The following is a 22,580-nucleotide window of genomic DNA, read 5'->3' on the forward strand; positions in this document are numbered from 1 at the left end:
CTCAAAATCACATTTGGCATTCATTCTCATGCTGACCGATTCACTGTGAACTTTACCTAAAGGGCAGAAGATCGTATGTTTGTCTCACGCGTGTCTCAGTATTGACTGCTATATCTGAAACATATGTTTTTGATTCCACTAATCAAAGTAAAAGATCAAAGTGGTTTGAGGACTGCTCATCTGAATCATTCCGAGAAAACGTTGATATTTTCCAAGAAGCACCTGAACCCATTAAAAAGAAATGGCAAATGGTCATACATCAATAACATGCCCGTCAAGTGACATGGCACTTCCTGGAAACTATAGGAAATAATCATAATTTGTCCTACCTAATTTCACCAGTGCATCAAGGTCTACACATACAAGAGATTAAATTGTTATGGAAAATGACCGCAGGGTTGCAAGGGTAAAGAACAGAGCATTAGAGAAGCAAAAAATAACTAAATTGCTGACTGCAAAACGAGGTTGGCGCACTTCAAACCAAGAGACAGCGTTCCTTTAATGCTGGACTGCAGGGTTTGACATGAAAAACAAGGATAATAACAGCTTTAGATAAATTCTGTTTCCATCTCAACAAGAACTTAAAAGATAGCATGCCACTGTTTTTACCAACATAAAATGCACTCAAGCAAGCAAATGTGTTAACATCCAACTGCAAGTCAAAAGACGTGTCTGTTTACCACACTTGCTATTTGCACTGTAATGGAGCCTATATAAATGTAAGCAGAAAAAAATGTGTTGTATGTAAACATGACTATCTGAACATGCATGCCCATAATCGTTTGTTTTGCTTAGAAGAAAAGTGGTGCAATGTTTGTGATATAAAACAATGCATAATGCATAAAGAGAAAAATACCTTTTTTTAATTGTATACAGTAATTGTGGTTTTGGTGAGTCCTCCTGACTTTAATTTAAAGGATTTCATGTGAACATTGTAATCTATGCAATGCATAATTAATATCTGAGTTTAATTCAGTTTAATGGTTTCAAGTGAGTATTCAATGCTGTGTAAGTAATTAATAACTCTGAATTTAATTTAATTTAAACTAATTAAGGATTTCAATTGAACTTTGTAAACTGCAAGTATAATAAAAATCAATTATCTGGCAGTGACATCTAGTGGCAACAGAGAAACATTTGAGTGTGGCTGCTAGAACAAGATCAAGGTGTATACGTAAGTTTTCAGTGCAAATACACTCTAGTCTGTTGTTTTTTATAGGGAAGATATACCCTCATTCACCATTCCATACATTAGTCCACTAATATAGCTCACTTGAAGGAGTGAATGAAAACGAGTGAGTAAACGTAGCAAACTGGCAGCTCCAGTATTGAAAAGATTTATCTTGAACTCTTGGCCGTCCCTCAAAGAGTGCCCTATTTAAGGGGATAAGGGGCGATTTCGGACACAGCCATGTAACAGAACTGATGTAATAGGTCACAGGTGTGTTTAATAAAGCAATAAGACCTGTGAGGCCGTGGTTTAGAGTGAATTTAGAACAGCTGGGGGCGGGGCGTTGTTAAAACCACCTTGTTCTAACTTCACTGTAAACCACGGCTTCACAGGCTTAAATGGTTATAATATAAATACTGGATAAAGTAATACTGATAGGTCAGAGGTATATGTTTGTGGCTCAAACAATCAGAATCAAGGACCAGAACTATCTGTTGTAGGCTACGTTTACACGTGGCCGGTTATTTTCATAAACGGACATTTCACCCTCTCCGTTTTCATAAAAGTGTTCGTTTACACAAACCCGTGTATATGCCGTCAAGAGCATGCCAAACCTGTAGGTGGCAGTGTAACGAGAAGCTCAAGCCCATGTTAGCCAATCAGAATCCCGAAAATATAGGTCGCACCTTTGACGCAGTGCAAGTTCTGTCTCATAATGTGACGTCGACTGCCTAAAACTCAGTTTTTCTCAGTTTACATGCAAACAGAGTTTTCCAAAATCTCCACTCTGGCCGGAGTTTTCAGAAAGAATCGTTTTCAGAGGCGAATTCTCCGTTTGCGTGTAAACGAGGGGCACAACCGAAGGGAAATGTCTCCGTTTTTCAAAATAACCATGTACGTGTAAACGGGGTCTTATAAAGAGTATTTTACAACGGCTTTGGAAGTGAATTAGCCAAACATAACCAAGGACTCGAACTATCAGTTTTATAAAAATAAGCAGAACTGTCAATTACTCAGTGGAAGAAGGCTGGTTTTAGAGGCCACATAAACAACAATTCCTGCCCGAGATATCCACTTGGTTTAAAAGACATAACAGAAGACACAGCCTGCCTCAAAGTTCACGAGAAAATTTAATTAGAGCTAACTCTAACTGCCCATTTTTAAACCCATTGGGCCCTATTTTGACGATCTAAGCACATGGTCTAAAGCACACGACGCAAGTGCACTCAGGGTGTGTCTGAATCTTTTGCTAGTTAAGCGACGGGAAAAATGGTCGGCGCGCTCAGCGCACGGTCTAAAAGGGTTGTCTCCATTCTCGTAATGAGTAATGGCTGTGTTTTGGGCGTAACGTGCAATAAACCAATCAAAGTCTCATCTCCCATTCCCTTTAAAAGCCAGTTGCGCTTGCGTCATGGCGGATTCGCTATTTACATGGCAGAATTTGCAAGTGGAAAAATTGAACGCTTCTCCAGAGAGGAAATGGAACTGCTCGTGTGCAAGGTTAAAGTGTTAGCAGACCATCTACGGGACAAAGCGTACGCGCGTTATGGACCCGCTTATAGGCGCATTTTACTAACGCGCTCTTTTAATCAAATTTTTTTTTTTTTAATTGCATCATTGACTTTAGACCAGGTTTTTGTTGGTCAATGGCACAGTCTATTTCAGTTGCCTCAAAATAGCAGCGCGTCAACAATGCACCTGAACACACCTCGTTTTCAGACCAGCAGCCCATGGGTGCACAAATGGGCACAAATGCATTTGCTATTTAAAAAACATGGTGTAGGACGTGAAAATGATAACTGCGTCGGGCTGAAACTAGCAAAAAACACTTGCCTGGCGCTGCATTGCACCGGGTGTATGAGAGGGCCCATTATCTTACTCCAAACTGTAAGAACAAAATGCTAGAGTCCAAAATATATATTGAAGGCAGTCTATATCCATCAGTGAAGAAATGTTTTGTTTTTTTTCTTTTGAAAGGACTCCTATCTTTTTGAACAAAACTGAATATTTAGAGACAAGCAGATTTAAAAAAGAGGTGTCATACATTTTAAGAATGTAAATTATGTTTCATCTCACAGTACGTTCAATCTTGCAACAACAAACAATCTTGCTGACAGTGCTGGAATCCATTAGTTAGAAAAACTGAACTGGTGTGAAAATCTTAACAGCCCACAATAATTAGGTGACAGTGACATCTAGTGCTGGAAAGTGGAAACATTTAAATTCAAACTTGTATCTAATTTGTATCTAGGTCATTGGAAAAAGGTTAAACCTCTATGGTACGCATTATGTTCTAACCATGAAATATTTTTTCAAATAAGTTGTTATTATTATTTAAAAAAAAAGATGATATACTATACTACAATAAACATCTATAAAAACAACAACAACGGGGAATACATTACTGCAATTCCAGTGGTACAGCATTGCCATATTGCAGCATTGGTATTTTCTCAATTTACAGTAAAACTATGTAAGAAAAGTTGATTTGTGAATACAAATATCTAATTTACTTATGAAAGATGCTGCAAAAAAAATCCCCCTTGATGAAGAGATGTTTAGAAATTAGGCTATAGAGCATTTTCTGGAGCACTTCTTCCGTGTGAGGGTGACAGTGAGAAAAAGAGTTTGAAGGACATTCAAATCTCATGACTTAAAAACAGCACATCAATGGCTACTTTAAGGCCTGCCTTTTTAATTTCCATAGTGCAAGGTCGATTAATCACAACATTAGTTATAGCTACAATACAAAATACTTACAAAATAGACTTTTGCTTTAAACAAACAATATTGCTGACAGCTGAAAAATTTAATTCCACATAGGTCTGAAAACAGCGATATATATAAAGGTTATAAAAGACTAAAATAAATATATATATATATATATATATACACATACACACACACACACATATATACATATACACACACACACACACACACACACACACCATACAAGGTTAATATAGAGAAATACAAAAGTTTTTATTATATACTGTAAATCTTATAAGATTTGAAGATTTTCAATAATCTAAATCACTATATTTACTTCTTTTAACAAAAGAAGTCAAACAACTTGTGAATGCAAAGATATTCAAATGACTCTGCATGCAGCAAAACTAATGGCAAGGCAAGGCTCAAGAAAACCAAACTAAAGCATAAGCATGAATAAATAACCGCAGAACATAGACAGATTATGATCTGTATCGATATAGAGCCACGATATAAAAAAAGGACAAATAAATATGTCTGCTCTGAGACCTTCTCGATAAAATTCACAACTATATTCATTTCCATGCCCACTGTCACCCGATTGAGTATGTTGATTGAATTTGGTTTTCGATGGCTCAATACTATCTCACCCAGATAGCAACATTGTTTCGGCAAAGATCTGGCCCACATCTGGCACATGTGGAATGATGATCTGGCCCACATGCAGCGTGGAATGATGGCACTTGACTGGACCACTCCTGTTTGCCAGATCTGGGCCACAAGCAGGCCATAGCAATGCCACATGTCAGCCAAGAGCAAAGAAATAAACCAGAACTGGACCTTATCTGAGCCACAAAATCTGTATATATTAAATAGGGAGTCATCTCAGCCTTAATAAACCTGTTAACAAGCAGAATCACTGAAGGAAATAAGAGAACAGAAAAAGAGACGAGCAGAAACACAAGAACTACAACTGACTTCAGACACAGCCTTAGATGAAATCAACTGAAGAGAAAAGAAGACATTAAATCTGTGAAGATCTCAGCAGAGGAGGATTAAACAACTCTACAAACAGCATTACCAGCTTCACTTATTACTAACCAGACTGACTTTATTTCTGTTAGACGTCTGAGCAGCGTCATCTTAAGTATCACCGGAAGAGTATATGGTCTGGTTTCGGTCTAAAATCTCCTCCCTGTTTTGCTTCCTTTCTTCACCCTCTTCTAGAACTCATACACACCCGTTGCTCCTTTTCCTGAACTCGGTTTCTTCTGGTCTCCAATAAAACACAACATCCAACCTCACTGACCTGTAGGTAAGTTGGTCTGGACGCAGATTTTATCATTGTGGAAAGAGATAAAGATGAATATACAGAAGAGAGATATCTGTGAAACTTTCCTTTGGTTAATTAGATATGATCTAATGACCAACAGTTGACTGATAAGTTAGCCAGAAAGAACTATGAGTATATTCGCAATCTGTGTCTAAGAGCTCAGTTTTCTGACTTTGTGTAAATGAAGACAGAAAGAATTATTTGACAAATCTTTGAAAAAGCATGAGAGAAACAGTCTAGAAGACTCATTGTTGGGAAACAGTGTTCTTGAAATGGTCCCAATCAAACTGAATTCACATTTATAAAAAAGGAAAATTCATATTTGCTGTTATTCTTTTGCATTCATCAAGCATTTACTGTGGTCTCACTTCTTTTTTAGACTTTAAAACAGAGAGGGTTTGACAGAAAAACTAGTTTTGTTATTAGGGACACAATAACCTTTTGTAATAGTAATAGCTATACTTCATATGTCTTCAGTTCCTGGTCTTAATGATGTGGTGGAAAACTAAGGTCTGTTTCCATGACCAAAAGGAAAAGCAGTGCAAAATACTTTACAAACAGAACATTTCCATGTTGGAACGAAATTTGGATGGACTGTAAAGATTTGAATGCGTCTTGTCAAAAAAATTGTTTTGGCCATTTGCATTGGTGTGCAAGTAGTCCAAACACCCAAGAACTACAGCAAACCTCACTTGTAACTCATTTTCTGTGTCATTCTGCTATGACTTATTGTTTAGGGAACTAAGAATATGGATAAGACAGAGGAAGCTGAATTGGATGACTTGGAAACGGTGGAATATCTGGAGGATTTGGAGGCTATAGAAGCTTTGGAAGCCTTTGAGGCTACTGAATCTGCTCCACCCTATCCGGGTCTTCCAGTCGATTACAGAGGACAAGATGTGTCCCATAACCCAGGTTACCACTCACCTGCATATCCCAATATTAATATGGGATACAGCTCGTACCCAGAGCCCGGAGCCAATCCAAACTATCAGGGAGGTATGTTTCAGGTTCATTTCTTAAAAGTGGAACGATGTAAAAAGCCTATAAAATATAATATGAAGGAAGACGATGGTAACACATTATTCAAAAATACAATTGAACAACTTTGAAAAAAAAACTATTTTTAGATGACTTTTGACCTAACTCGTTTGTCACATTGAATAGAATAGTACCATATTTATATATAAAAATACATAGAGAAATACATATATTCCATTATTTGTTATCAACCACATGAACTGCATTAAACATGATATTATGTCAGAGTTTCCCAAACAGGGGTTCGTGAAGGAACTGCAGGGGGTTTGTGAGTTTAATGAAAAGCTAATAATTAAATAAATCATATAGTATAAAATAATAGAAATTATAGCAAAAATGTGTTTGAAATAAAAAAGCCCTCCATAGACATGACAATACATGGTTAAATTAATTACTGATTGATCATTTAAATAACTGGTCTAAAAGGGTTGGCCCTATCGAGTAATGGCGTGTTTTGGGTGTAACGTGCAATAAACCAATCAGAGTCTCATCTCCCATTCCCTTTAAAAGCCAGTTGCTCTCGCGCCATGGCGGATTCGCTATTTGCATGGTGGAATTTGCAAGCCGAAAAACTGAACGCTGAAACGGATCTGCTCGTGCGCAGTGTCACAGCAGCAGACTATATATGGGACAAGCCGGATTCCACCATATCCTTATGTACACAATAGTCTTTTACATTGTAATCCTTTTATTTTTAATATTTGGCATTTTTGTGTGCAACCGCATGTCGCTATGTGTGTATTAAGCAGAGTACCTAGAATAAGCAATAAGCAGAGAACGTTTAAAACTTAATATAATATAATTACAAGTACTTAATTTTTGGAATCTGTTTACGCAATCCAGGTTACATGTAATCTATACAACACTGGTGCTATATAAATAAAGGTGACTTGGCAATCACAAGTTGATCAAATGATATAAGATGGCTATAAAGAGCATGACAACTGTGGTTTATTATGGTAATACTTTTTAAGATAAAATAAAGGAATCTACTGCCAGTGACAGCTTTAATATCTTCTTCTAAAGGTCCACATCAAGGGATATACCCTCAACTTAACAGTAAGTTGCAGTTTTTAACTATCAAACGATAGAAAAGCTCCAAATGACTTAAGTTACTATACTGGCATTACCAATCTTTTGATCATGTTTAAAACAAATGTTTTCTAGGTCCAAACCCTGGGATGTACCCTCAAGCTACCAGTAAAGTTACAGTTTTCAATGATCAATCTCAAACAGTTATTTCAGTAGATATTCTTCCAAATGACTCAATACTATTCTGTCTATTGTAAATCATTGAATTAGTGCAATAGCACCCTTTTAAAATCTTTTTTTTAAGGTCCGAACCCTGGGATGTATCCTAGAACTACAAGTAAGTTTCAGTTTTCAACTATCAATCTCAGACAACTTAAATTATTTTAATCTTTTAATGATTATTGGAGTATGTTTTACAAGAAAATACTATTTCAATCTTTCTACTTCAATACTTCACGTTCAATTCAATGTGATTCTTGTAATTCAATGTGATACTTGATACATTAAATTACAAGTATCACATTGAATTAGATACTTGATGCTTTGAATTACAAGTATTAAGTATCACATCAAATTTCAAGTATCACATTGCATTACATGTGATAGCCTACTTGAAATTCAGTGTGACACTTACAATTCAATATGATACTTGCCGTTTCTTCGCAATTATTTGTGAAATTCACAAGCATTTTATGAGTGAAAATTGTTTCAAAGTAAATCCTACACCATTTTTTTTCAGTGTAATACTACACACCATTTAAAGTCATGTGTGAGATATTCAACTTGATACCTCCAAATACCAAAAGCCCTTCCACTGCCTGAAGTTCAAAAATTGACAAACAAGGAAATAATATGGCAATGTTACCATTTAAGTTGTTCGATTGTCTAACTAGTAGAAGTAAAGGATTGTTTATTGCGTTTCTGTGCATTACAGCCGTAACAACCACAGTGATGCTGCCTAGCCTGCGTGAATTACCTGGTCAGACCACGTGCCCTCACTGTAAGCACCAGGTGATCACTATAACAGATCACTACTCCGGACTCATGACCTGGATGGCCTGTGGCTGCCTTGCCCTCATTGGGTAAAATTCAACCTTCTTACTCCTTGATCATTTCATAGAACTTACTACACCTCTTCAAAATAAAGTTTCTTTTTTTGGCAATGACGGTTCCATGAAGAACCTAAAACATCCATGGAACCGTTCCATTCCACAAAAAGGTTCTTTTGATTTTTTAAATGGTTCTTTTAAGAACCTTTGGTTCTTCTATTGCATCACTCCTTTTGGAACCTTTATTTTTAAGAGTGCACTTGGTCTCCCTTATTAGATAAAATAGGCTTGTTGAAAGTGTCAATATCAACGGGACACCATAAAACACCTGTAGTACATCATATCCTTTTGTCTTGAAGAACAGAGAATTAGAGAGCAACTAAAGGAGTTCAAGTCAATTAGACAGACTTAAGCCATATTCGCACGGGATAAGTATTACCTGGTGACCTCTAGTAATTTGTAATAATTGCGGAGGTTGTCTGTGATCTTAATCCTATGCGAATCGGTCATGTCTGTAATTTGTAAAGTAAAAATTCCCCCGCAAATGACCTACCATATATCGCCGAACACCGAGGTCCTGTGATAATATTAGTCCCGTGCGAATCGGCATCTCTGTGATTTGGCGGGGTCGTTTATAATTTTTTCAAGGTTTTTGTTTCCTGTGCGCTTTTTTATCCATCTTTCGCGAAGAATGGAGGCTGCGTTGGAGTGTTTTGATAGTATTTTGGGTGCTGGGTCATATCGCTATACACCATGATACGATATAACTATATAATTAGCAGAAAGAGAAAGCTGAAAACCATCAGAAGAGCAAAACAAAAATAATGATTAGATGGAGATGAATGACATATAGCAGCATGTGGTAAGGAACATTCTTCTGTTTATGATCATACAGCTAACGTTAGACCTATAATAACAAGACATTTCCAAGCAATAGCCTATTGACATCACATCCGGGAGATATGTCAGTAATTTTGAGTAAAATCACAGGCTTCGTTTATCCCGTGCGAATGCGCCACACGAAATGCAGATGTGGGTGTGTAATTTCTAAATCACACGAGGTCCCCAGATAATACTAATCCAGTGCGAATAGGGCTTTATACAGGTGATTGATTGATTCATGTCTGTTTTGCAGGTGCTGGCCATGCTGTCTAGCACCTTTCTGGATGGATTCTTGTAAAGATGTTGAGCATCGCTGCCCCAACTGCAACAACATCTTGTCTTTCTACAAGCGCATGTGATCGGGATGCAAACATGTCCCTCTTGGTCTTTGAATTTAATGGGATCTAATGGGTATGAGAAAAGGGGATATGTCAGAATTTCATTTCACAGTAGTTTCCAGCCAATGTGAAATTAAATTCCAACACAAGTCTCTAAAAAAGTGATTTAAAATAATTAAATGTATCACTTAACTGAATGTAAAAGCTACAATGTTCACTTTGTATAAAATATTTAAGATATTTACAAATAGAAATATTGAATGAAATAGAATAACCGCTTTAAAGCTTTACATTCAACTTCTGTTAGAACTCTGCCTGTAAATGTAGATCACAGTTGTCTTTTAGTGTTTTGTCATTTTAATGTATCTTAACTATGAACTTTTAAAGTAAATAAGTGAACTAACATGCTTTGCTGTCAGTCTAAATAATGTTAGGGTTAATGTTATAAATGTTACATTTATCAACATTTATATGCTTAGATATTACACACAGTAATTATTTTGCATTATATTGCTATGCTACCCAGTTCTACTAATCTTCACCTCTCAGCCTCAACCTTTCAATTAGCCTCTCTACATGAAGGGTTTCAGTGCTAACAACTGTTATCATTATAATAAAATTAAGGTTATTAGATGGTTTGAATAAATCTAGCTAAATACAGTGAGTTATTCTTAGAAAGAACAAGTGAACCTTATACTGAATCCAACTGCAATAATCAAAAGTAATTTTGTTGTTACAAATCACCTAATTACATGTTGTTTGGATTCCTGTAATTTAGACTCTTTTCCCCAGAGAGATTTACAGGGCAGCCTGATTGAGTAATTTGATTACACTGAAATGAGTGTACAATTTTAATTTACATTAATTTAGAAATGAATAAATGTTTCTAAAGCCAATTTCAAGGGACAAGAGAGGCTGAAATTATCTGTGTAAAAAATAGTATTCAGGCTCTGTGTAATTTTGGAACAACAACCACTTCAATGAGGATACATATGTAAACATAATTTTTTTACATCATTTGCTCTGTAAATAATAAAATCAGTGAAGCATAATCATGCCAGTACCATTGATCTGTGCTCTGCATGTTTGTTTGATATTGAATTAATGAATTATTATTATTATTTTTTTAGCAGTATTAGTATCTGATATAGTTCTACATTCTTCAGTGTATATATATATATATATATATATATATATATATATATATATATATATAAACATAACTGTTTGCCGGCAATCTTTTCAAGAACCAACAGATGGCGTAGTAAGCTATTCCAAAAGCAAGTCCCTCTGTGGCACACAGATGGGAAACAGTTGGATGGTTACCATTCTAATTTTAATTCACTTTTATATATACATACAATTATATTTTTAATTAGTAAATAAATTATAAATGTATAAATGCAATTAAATATTACATGAAAAAAAAAAGTAAATGTTGCTTTGGCAACTAACTGTAGTGTTTACGTTGTATTAAAGTGCTAAAATTACTAAAACTAAAATAAAAAAGCAAAAAGCACTTACCAAAATTGCTAAACTTAAATGCAAATTAAATGAAAACTAAAAATATAATAAAAGCAAACTGAAAATATGAATAAATACTATAATAGTAAAAAAAAAAAAAAAAAAAAAAAAAACGTTGTAAACAGGGTTGGTGCAAATATATCAATAAGCTGCAGCCTGTTATGTTTTAATAATCGCTGTTTTAATAAAAAAAATTCTGCCAAGAATGCATGATGCAGAATAAGACAAAGTGATACAAATTTCAATACTGACATTGAACTGTATTAGCATGGACTTTATAAAGCTTCACATTATCAGCTTTGAATTTTACAAGCTGACTTAAAAAAAAAAAAAAAAAAAAAAAAAGTAGAACTGTCCACAAATCCCAATAGATCCCAAGCTAAGCTATGAGACTGATTAAAAAATGAAATATTGTCTTTATCATTATCATTGTTCTTTTGCATTATTACTCTGCATAGTTCACAAGGAAATTTTCTCATCCATTTTGGTTTCCCATAAAACGTTTATGATCCAAAGAGTAAAAGAGAAATGGCTGGGAGAGCCTGTGTGTGTGTTTGAGCCGTAAGGGGAATGGTGGCCACCACTCGGCTGCATGCAATACTAATTAATCAAACTGTGTCAGGCAGAGAGGTGTAGAAAGGCGTGAGGTGAGAGAGAGATTAGTGTGCCAACACTGCTGAACTGCGTGAACCCAGTGAACCAGGGCTGAAGACTGAGCACAGGTGGAGTTTAAACAGATAGACAGGAGTGTTAAACACCCTCAAGACCTGAGGTCTACTGTAACAAGGAAGGACAGCAAAGACTTTCCTCTGGAAAAAAACCTTGTTGAAACTTGTTTAATATTTGGACACTCCAAAAAATAAAAATAAATTACTGACATTGACTACGTTTACATGCAGCCAATAACCCGTTCAAAACCGGGATATTAGCAATAACCCGGTCGCGCACGGCCATGTAAACACCGGCAAAAACCCGGATATGCTCATATCCCGGTTTTTAAAAACCCGGATATTACCCCTGGGGTACCCCTTTTCTAACCCGAATATTTGGTCATGTAAACGCGTATCGGCATATCCCCATCAAAAGGAACATTGATTTGTGTTCTGCGCATGTTCTATTCGCAAGGAATCTTGGTCTTTTGAGTAGAGACGGCGCATACAAAAACCCGCGTGCAGTATACCGGAAGTAAACAAGAAGTAGAGGTTAACATGGCGAGACGCAGCACAGCAACACACTTTTGGAGCGAGAAGGAAAGCGCAAACAAAGGCGATCGCTATCTGCCCCGAACTATTCATTATCCGGGTGCTGCTGCTGTTGTTGTTGTTTTTTTTTTATTTGGTTTTTTTTTATTGAAAATCAAACACAAGTACAAGAAAAAAAAGGACTGAACAAACAAGTAACATGGGGGCTTAAAAGATTCAACATATAGAAGAGAAGAGCACAGATCAATTATACAGGAATGAAAAAAAAAAATGAAAAAAAAACTATTGTTGTTGTCTTTGGATACAGGAAGAAGAATCGGAAATGACGCATATTGCGTCTTAAGGTTGTCCGTACGTCCTGACGCTAACCCTGCGTCGCCGTTTACATCGGGATATTCCCAACTGATTACAAATTCCATGTATACAGGAGTAACTCTATCTGCTCACGCATGTAAACGGGTTATTCCGAATGTTTCAGAAACCCAAATAGTGACCCTAACCCGACCATAACCCGGTTATTGGCTGCATGTAAACGTAGTCATTGTTGGTTCCATGAAGAACTTTTTACCTCCATGGAACCTTTTTATTGCACATAAGAAGTGTTCAATGAAAGGTGCTTTGTGGAACAAAAAAATGTTTCTTCATCATGGCAAAAAAACTTTTTTGGAACCTTTTTTTTTTTTTTAAAGAGTGAAGGAAGGACAGCAAAAACTTTTTGTTCTACAAGAATATAATCATAAAATGTGCTCAGATTTGCCAAGATGTCATGACAAAGTCTGCCTCAAAAGTCAAAGATCTGAATATGAACTCAAAAATGTTGTTCCCCAAGAAACTTTGCGTGCGCTTGCAAAACATTTGCATTGCCCCAAAACTTTGCATTCCCCCGAGACACTTTGCGTTCGCTCGCAAATCATTTGCGTTGCCCTGAAACTTTGAGTTCGCTCTCAAAACCTTTGCGTTCCTTCGCAAAACTTTACGTTCGCTCGCAAAACCTTTGCGTTCGCTCTCAAAACCTTTGCGTTCCTTCGCAAAACATTAGCGTTCCTTCGTAAAACTTTGCGTTCCTTCGTAAAACTTTGCGTTTGCTCTCAAAACCTTTGCGTTCGCTCGCAAAATAGTGTTCCTTCGCAAAACTTTGTGTTCGCTCTCAAAACCTTTGCGTTCCTTCGCAAAACATTAGCGTTCCTTCGCAAAACTTTGTGTTCGCTCTCAAAACCTTTGCGTTCCTTCGCAAAACATTAGCGTTCCTTCGCAAAACTTTGTGTTCGCTCTCAAAACCTTTGCGTTCCTTCGCAAAACATTAGCGTTCCTTCGCAAAACTTTGTGTTCGCTCTCAAAACCTTTGCGTTCCTTCGCAAAACATTAGCGTTCCTTCGCAAAACTTTGTGTTCGCTCTCAAAACCTTTGCGTTCCTTCGCAAAACATTAGCGTTCCTTCGCAAAACTTTGCGTTGCCCCAAAACATTAGCGTTCCCGCAAGAAACTTTGCGTTTGCATGCAAAACATTTGCGTTGCCCCAAAACGTTGCATTTCCACCGAGACAATGTGTTTGCTCACAAAACATTTGCGTTCCCCCTCTTAACTTTGCGTTCCCCCTCTAAACTTTGCGTTCTCCCTTAAAACATTTGCGTTGCCCAGAAACTTTATGTTCGCTTGCAAAACCTTGCGCAAAAAACATTTGCATTCACCCAAGTAACTTTGCATTTGCTCGCAAAATCTTTTTAGCTGTTTGCGAGCGAACGTACATTTTCTCGGGGGAACGCAAAACATTTGCGAGAGAACGCAAAAGCATTGACAAATAATTTTTCCTCCATCTCATATTTTTTTCCTTCACCATGTCCCTTTAGGGGAAATGGCAAGCAACACATTGAATTAAATGTGAAACTTTGAAGTAGGAAGAAAACGATTTTCTAAAGCATACTCCAACAATCTTTGATGCATTTACAACTTCGGAAAAACATTCCAGTGTACTTCTGCCCGAAAAACATCTGAGGTGAAGTTACCTAAATGAATCACAACCATGAAGTCTTGTGAGCTATGAAAGGTGAACATATGAGGAGTAAACGTTCCTCCGGGAGTGCTCAGGTGTCCATGCATCTGCAGACAGGTGCTGCAGGCTCACCACAGGGAACAGAAGGGAGAGAGCAGCTCCACTGACTGATAACCTGTCAATGAACATCCATTTGTGTCTCCTGATTCAGAAAATGAATCAAAGCAAAAGCTAGAGGGGGAGACTTTCAGAGCTCTGTTTAGAGCCTCAAATCTGTCAGACATACCCCACACCACCCCTTCGTTTTGTAGGAAAGACAAAAGCTAAAATGGCCCATGTATCTTTCATTAGTGGTGTTGTTTGCCAAGTTAAGCAGCACTATCACTATTGCTCAAAGCAAGGATCTGAACACGTCCTTTAGAAATGATGAATTTTAAGCCAACATAAGCTTAATTGGATGTACAACCTATAACGTCAACAACAAATCATATTTGCACTGTTTTTTCCACCCTTTTAAGGAAAGACTCTACAAGCAAATCCTTTGTTTTTTCAGGCATTAGTCAATTTTGGGCTATTTTGCTTCCATAACTTGTCTTCTTTCAGACTAGTGGAAAGAAAACATCAAAGAAACACATTTAAGTGTTTATTTTCATCTATAGATTTCAATTACAATACATATCTTTAAAGGCATTTTCCTCAAAGTGATTTTTTTTCGTGAAGTCTAAAACCTGTGTGTCAATAAAATAAAACAAGAATTTTGAACCTGGCTTTATCAAAAGCTCAATTTCTGTTATGGAAATGTATGCAAATTAGAACAGAATATTTTAATTAGATAATATATGCATATTTATACAATTTCCCAAAACTTGTAATATGGGAAAAGTATGGTAATATCTATTAGTTAAAATTTGACTGTATTCACCAGTAGGATCTTCCCTTAAACATTCACATGCTTATTTATTAAACTTTATTACTTAACTAGGCATGACTATCAATATATAGATTATTATTTGCATTCAGAATTGGTTTTCCCTTTCTTTTATTAGGTCACTATACCAACCAGTCGATTATAGAGACTTAAAGGGTGAGCTCTTTCTGACCAGTGAACAACAACATAGAGAAGTAAATTCTCTCTGTATTTGTTTCCATAGAAGATAAGAAAGTCCAATGGGTTGAGCCAGAAAATGACATACAGCAAGGAAATGAAAGTGACCTGCCACTGCTCTTTTCCCTTTTAATAAATATCACATGTCCTCTTTGTCTTTGATGTTAAACCGGACCTTGAAAACAAGGGTCCCTTAAAACAAACGCCTTTCATGCCTGGCTAGTGTCAGATATAATCACTCTATAATCAGGCCTTATCATTTCATCCCTCAAAGAGTTGCATTGCCGGGGCCTCGCGTGTGGCCAGAGGGGCCCGTGGCTCAAAGAAAACCCCCCGGGGGACATGAAACGCTGCGTATGGTGCTGCACTGTTTTAACTGAAACATCCTCACTAAGGGAGGCGGTGACCTTTAGCTTGCTCCTTTCATAGGGAGGGATGGGGGGCAACGCAGAGGACTACTGCAACTGTAAACAACGCCCACATGATAACACACACACAATACTAATACCTTTATGAACTGTACTTAGATATTATGTATGACTGAAATGACATCGAGGCCCAACCATCTGTGCTGATATTATCTAATTTATATGCACAATATCAATTATCTACACTGACTGCTCATTTGCACTTTATATGCAATGCCACTGACAAGTAATGCATGTTGTTTCCTCTAAAGTCAACAATCCATAAGTCTCCATCATAATCTCATATTAAATTAATACAGCTTGGTTTGTTGGTTCGGTTTGCGTTCTCACCATAAGCGAACCACTCCAGATTTAATTTTCAAATGGACTAAGACCATTTTTGTTGTTGTTGGATCTGAGTGAAATTGCCAGGATTGGAACAATCTGAGGTAAGGGAAATAAACAAACCAGGTTTCAGTGTGAAAACGGCCTTAAAGGAAATTTTTGGTTCACCAAAAATGCCAATTTTGTCATAATTTACTCACCCTCAAGTTGTCCTGTATTGGTTTCTTTCTTCTGCTGAACATAAAAGAAGATATTTTGAAGAATGCTGGTAACCAGACAGTTGGCGTAGCCATTGGCTTCCAGAGGAAAAAATAATACTATAGGAAGTCAATGGCTACCATCAACTGTCTGGTTACCAGCATTCTTCAAAATATCTTATTTTATGTTCAGCAGAAGAAAGAAACCAATACAGGTTTGGAATAACTTGAGGGTGAGTAAATGACAACAGAATTGTTATTTTTGGGTGAACTATTCCTTTAAAGGGATACTCCACTTTAAAATGAAAATGCTGTCATCATTTCTTTCTTCTGCTGAACAGAAAGGAAGATATTTAGAAGAATATCAGTAACCAGACAGTTTCTGGTCTCATTGACTTCCATAGTATATATTTTTTCCTACTATGGAAATCAATGAGACCAGAAACTGTCTGGACATATGCAATAGTAATAGTGATCAAGAGATGACAAGGTCAATTAAACATCCAATTCCTGTAAAGACAGTTTTCAGGCTTTTACTCAAAGTATGTATAGAGTGAATTCTGCTATATGCTAGTGTTGCAGATTTAATCTCTTTTTGTAAAATTGAACAGAAATATTGATGAATCCTCTTGCACTCATGGGCTTGTCTAAATTGTTGCCAAATTAAATGCTCTCCAAGAATGTTAATGTTCCTCCTCCTAATTAAACCTGCTACTGACTAGAAATAGCAAGTAGTAAATCATCCAGCCATTTCATTATGAGGCGATCTGACCATCCAAACCTAGAGACATCAGCTTAAGAGTTAGAAAATCAGATATAATCAGACGAGAGCTGTGAAAAATAAACAAAGCTGTCTCTATAACCTTGCAGCTCTGACCTCTATAATGCTCCACTCCAAACACCATTCAAATGGACGATCTGATTCGAAAGACAATGGCAAATAGAAGAGAAGCGAGAGAAGATATTAATCAAAGATGAATGCAAATAAAGCTTGTAATTAAGGGATAATGTAGATTCAGAGATAATATTTGCTTCAGAGATCGGATTTACATCACATTAACTATGAAGATGTTTCACTAAAGCTTCACAAATACAAACTGACAACAGTTTTATGGGTGATTTTTTTTTTTTTTTTTTTTAAATAAAAAAATTCTGTCAATCCAGGGTTAACTATTGTAAATGTGAAAAACCCTTTGGTCAAATGCACAAATAGCTGCGCTTGGTTCAGTCTCTCTTCTGAAGGTGTCACAGTGGCCTCCACTCAGGTTCAATATGTCAGCTAGACTTTGTTGTTAGACGCATCCTCAGATTAAAACGTTTTTTTTTTTGGTCTGGGGTGTTAAAACACTGTTTATTCAGTCACAGCGCGCACAGATCAAGGCCGCGGGGAGAGAGACGAGCAGCACAGAATACAGAATACATTAAACAATCATTAATAACGCACTAACTAGCAATAACGGGAGATGTGAGAAGATGAATGGTTTAATAAACACTTCTGAAGGTTTAGAGATTGAGGTTTGATGCTGCTCCTTTTTAATAAAGGGAAATAAAAGCTGTCCAACCTTTCCTGAGGTTTTTGATGCTTTTGAAAGAATGGTATTAATGAGAGAGGCAGATGGGAAAGTGTTTGAAGTGCAAAGCTCGTCGTGATCACGTCACGCGGACTCCACACATTGTCTGAACAAAACGGAGCTCATAATTTATCTCTGCATATGTATGTGGTGTTCTGCTTTTGAAATTGATAAATAAATCAGGAACAGCCCCTGGAAATCCCTAAATATGCACAGACACAACCATGAGGACGTTAAAGTCCCCCTGTAGTCAATCATTTCATCCCTTAAAACTCATCTTTGATCACCAAAATGACATTTTTAAAAGGTTTTTCCTTGGAATAAAAAAATATTCATGCCTTAAAATAGGTTGAATGTAACACTACACCGTTGCCACATTTAGTATACGCGGTTCTATGAATATGCAAAAGAGCCCCGCCTCCACTCACTCACTCCAGCTCAGAGATCCACTCGTTGACGATCACCTGATTGGTTACAAGGTAGTTTGTGACGTCAGAAACACCAGCGATTTCAAACCACGTTTTTGAGACTGTCTTTGGTTCACTGCAGTTTTAAAGAGAAAATACTCAGCAATGGTGTTGACTTATGAATTTGCACATGGTTTTGTCTGAAAGCATATTAAAAACACCACATAGACGTATAAACAACATTAAAAACGTGTCTGAAAAATGTGTCTTTTGAAATGTTAGCTCTGTTCTCTGTCATGATGACAGTGTGGTTAAGAAAATATAATACCAAACATCACAAAGACCCAACAAATGCAGGCAATGTACTACACTTTTTATACATTTTGTAAAGCAAAAATCAATTCCATGTGTTCACATTATCAATCCATTTATATTTCTTCTTTAGGTAGTCCAGCAGGGGCCTGAACCCATTCATTACTTACATTCACGTCTATGCATTTGGCTGATGCTTTTGTAAGGGTTGTTTCCCTACAGTGGTTCAGGCTGCAGAACTGCAGAATGACTAAGAAACATTATCAGTATGGTGTAAAACTGTACATTTCTTGTCTATACCACCCAATGCTACTTATGCCACTAACGGAAATAATCAGTTAGCTAAATATGTGGGAGAGCGTTACCATAGTGTGACGATATTGTTTTGCAATAGGTAGTTCAATACCAAATCAAAGTTAGCACATTATTTGTATTTGAAAGGGTTTAATTACAAAATCTGGTAATAATTAGGCCTATACTTGAAATAGTTACAAAATAGATGTATGAGAGATGATAAAAATTATATACCATTAATTGTACCCATTATCTGTAAAATGTTACCTGAAAGATAGAAAGAGTAAGAGCAAGAAACCTTGACAAACAACCTTGACATTTCTAGTGTTATTCTCTACCATGATTTGTAATTGTTTATTTAATTCAAGTTGGTATGATACAACTGATTTAAATATTTAAATAAATAAACAATTACAAAATGTAACTGTAAAGACGTCTCATTGGATGACTTAAAAAAATGAAAAGGGACTAAACTTAGGTTACTTACCACAATATATATCAATAGCCTAACAAATAGAATAGTCTTAAATAATGTAGAGTTTGCGACACATGATAAATTACACTAGATGTGGGATATCGGTTGAGGTTGGTAAACAACACAATTTAATCTAATTGAAAAAAAATATATATATCTAACTGTCTTGCATTATTTTAGCACTATATAATGCAACAAAAATTTGTGTTAATATATAAGTATTACAGTCGGTAGTTTGAACGCTGATACCATTTGAAAACGATGACATCGCAGCAAGTCTACTTAAAGAGTTAGACAGAAATCTCTCAGATTTCATTAAAAATATCTTCATTTGTGTTCCGAAGATGAACAAAAGTCTTACAGGTTTGGAACAACATGAGGGTGAGTGATTAATGACAATTTCATTATTGTGTGAACTATCCCTTTAACATGGCAATAATTTAACCACATTATAATAATTTTAAGAGTCAAGTCAGGCAGAAATAGCTTCAACAAGCAAGTAAAATTTGCTTTAGACAGTGCATTATATAAATTTCAGTTAAATATAATATAATATAATAATATTCATTTATTTAAATGATCATATTTCCTTACAGTGTAAAACCGTCTGAATCACTCTGTCATGCATTTTATATTTCTATGATAGTAGTAAAAAGAAATAACGTGGTGACATTTTGGCATTACCATGTTTTGTAAGTGTAGGCCTATAACCTACATGAGTGAATCGTCGATTAAAATGTAATATGATATTCCCCCAACTGAGTGAACAATACTCTCGTCAGGACTTCCCGTTTTTGATTTGTCCTTTATGTCTACTAGTGAGATGGTGGTTACCTGAATTGAAGAGGGTCAATCGGCTGACGCTCAAAATCGGTCGTTATTTGTTTTTAAATCGCGATTCGGTGGTTACTGATTCTCTTTACTGTCACCAGAGCCCGTCTACGGAGAGCCTGTCCACTCCCTATTAAGCCCTATTGTACCGAATTTTGGTTGTAGTACCACCAGAGTTCCACTGGGGGCGCTCGCCATGAGTGCAAAATGAATGGGAGTCAATGGGGCTAGACGGCTAAATTTGTCTCTTTCACCCGATTGCCGTTGAGAAATCTCAGATGTGATTGTAGATTTTGCAAGTTCAACATGGGTTTTAGGTCGAAAGTTGAATGAACGAGTACTTATGTCCTTTCGATTTCTTACAGGTTGAGTTGTTGTTGCCCATAACACGCTAGCATTCTGCTAATGACGTCAGCATTCTGACGTCATTGACATTTTGAAAGACTTTTTTAAAGCAAATAAGTGACTCTAAAAAATCTAACACCCAGCAATGTGTAATTTCTTTGCATCTCCTTTCGAATACAACATTCAAATTACTAGACAAAAAATTATATCCTGAGAAAAGTGGATTTTGAGGGGTATACCGCCATTGACCTCCATTCATTCTGCACTCGTCCTGTGAGCGCCCTCATATGGAATCAGAGTGGAACTGCAACCAGTTCAGAAGCCGGAAGTGTAGTGAGAGTGAAACTTCTCGCCATATTAGACATTCTCTGCTGTCACCTGAGAGATAACTGATCACGTGAGTTAGGCGCGCGCGCGTGTTTCTTCTTAAAGGGATAGTTCACCCAAAAAAGAACATTCTGTCATCATTTACTTACCCTCAAGTTGTTCCAAGCCTGTATACATTTCTTTCTTCTGCTGCACACAAAGGAAGATATTTTAAAGAATGTGGGTTACCAAACAGTTGTTGGGGCACCAGTGAGTATGGAGAGGAACTAAATACTATGGTAAATGGTGCCCCATAGCTGTTTGGTTACAAACATTCTTCAAAATATCTTAATTTGTGTTCAACAGAAGAAAGAAAAAGGTTTGGAACAACTTAAGTGAGTAAACTTGAGGGTGAGTAAATTATGACAGAATTGTCATTTTCGGGTGAACAATCCCTTTAAAAATAGCCCTGTCTGTGGCGATTCAAAATTATGATTAAAATATGTCATCTGAAATATGGTCAATATACAAACGCCTCCTAGCCGAGACAACTAAAACCATGATCAGCATATATCTCTCTCGAGGGGACATCAACATGCAACATAACGCCTCAATTCGGGGTGCAAACAAAGGGCGGCACAAAATTTAAATGCATGTCCTAAATAACATCCAAGACGAAAAGCACAATTAAAAAAATATCACAAAACAAAATGTGTTTTTCATTTATATTTATATTATCATTTTTAAATGGGTTTATATTTCTCTTGGATCATCTGGGATTTTTTTGCATTTTTTTTTTGCATTTCATTGCAAGCAAAGGACACGTGATTCTGCCTCAGTATTATAAAACATGAGCAGGAACTTGCACAATATTGGTGTCAGAATGGCTTCCACACATCCGAAATCCGACTTTAAAAAGAAACTCTGGCCGCGATCATCTGCGTGTGTAATGGCGCTTGCGTCTCAAACTTTTCGCGCCGATCAGGTTCTTGTTCCCAGAATGCAATTCAAAATACGGGTAAAAGACCTGTAAAAGACAAATACGGAAAATTCCTTCAGATGTATATGCTACATTGTACCGTATTCTTTCACAGTGTAGGTTTCGGAGCAGAGCACAAGTGGGATTCTGATTTCGGACAGGTTTAGACGTGTCTGTTTTTGAGCGATTTCTCAGAGATATTGAGTGAGAAAGTCTTCGCTCTGCTGATCTTCACACTACTTTAACTCAGTATCAGGTGTGATGCTGTTCTCCTCATTTAGCATTTACCCATTTTTTTTTTTTTTTTTTTTACCTGGAGGAATTCTAATTTCGATTTCTTTATTAAATCTTTTCATCGCCCACCTTTTTCTTATACGGGTGAACGCAAGCGAGAGAGCGACAGCAGACAAATGAAAAGGCATGTGTGAACTCCTTGAACCCTTTACAGAAATCAAACATCTAATTTAACAGTTATGCATACCGGGCTGCTATTAAAGCTTGCGATTCATTATTAATACAGTCTGTCGCTAAGAGCCGTGCTGATGGATAATGCTGTTAGAGATGGAATCTCTTTCTATGTCTTTCTGTAATGAACTTGTGCCATAATAATAGTGAAGCTTTGTTAGAGTGATACAGTGTAGTCTCATCTAGAGATTATTATTCAAATCAAATCGATATTTAAAAAATAAATTCATGTTAGTTATTATTGTTTTTTAAGATCTGTTCTTCTGCA

At 36.6% G+C, this 22,580-nt stretch overlaps 1 protein-coding gene across 1 annotated transcript; it reads left to right on the forward strand.

Annotated features, from left to right (window-relative positions):
- Positions 1 to 5,115: 5,115 nt before the first annotated feature.
- Positions 5,116 to 9,579, forward strand: LOC311304512 (uncharacterized protein; the record flags this gene model as incomplete). Its single annotated transcript, XM_084431558.1, has 7 exons — positions 5,116 to 5,198; positions 5,954 to 6,215; positions 7,284 to 7,316; positions 7,425 to 7,457; positions 7,594 to 7,626; positions 8,224 to 8,371; positions 9,474 to 9,579. The coding sequence occupies exons 2-7, from the start codon at positions 5,966 to 5,968 to the stop codon at positions 9,577 to 9,579; spliced, it is 603 nt and encodes a 200-aa protein (XP_084287684.1). The 5' UTR covers positions 5,116 to 5,198; positions 5,954 to 5,965.
- Between the last annotated feature and the right edge of the window lie 13,001 nt (positions 9,580 to 22,580).

Source organism: Rutilus rutilus (genome assembly GCF_951802725.1).
Source record: "Rutilus rutilus genome assembly, chromosome: 1".
NCBI classification, from domain to species: domain Eukaryota; kingdom Metazoa; phylum Chordata; class Actinopteri; order Cypriniformes; family Leuciscidae; genus Rutilus; species Rutilus rutilus.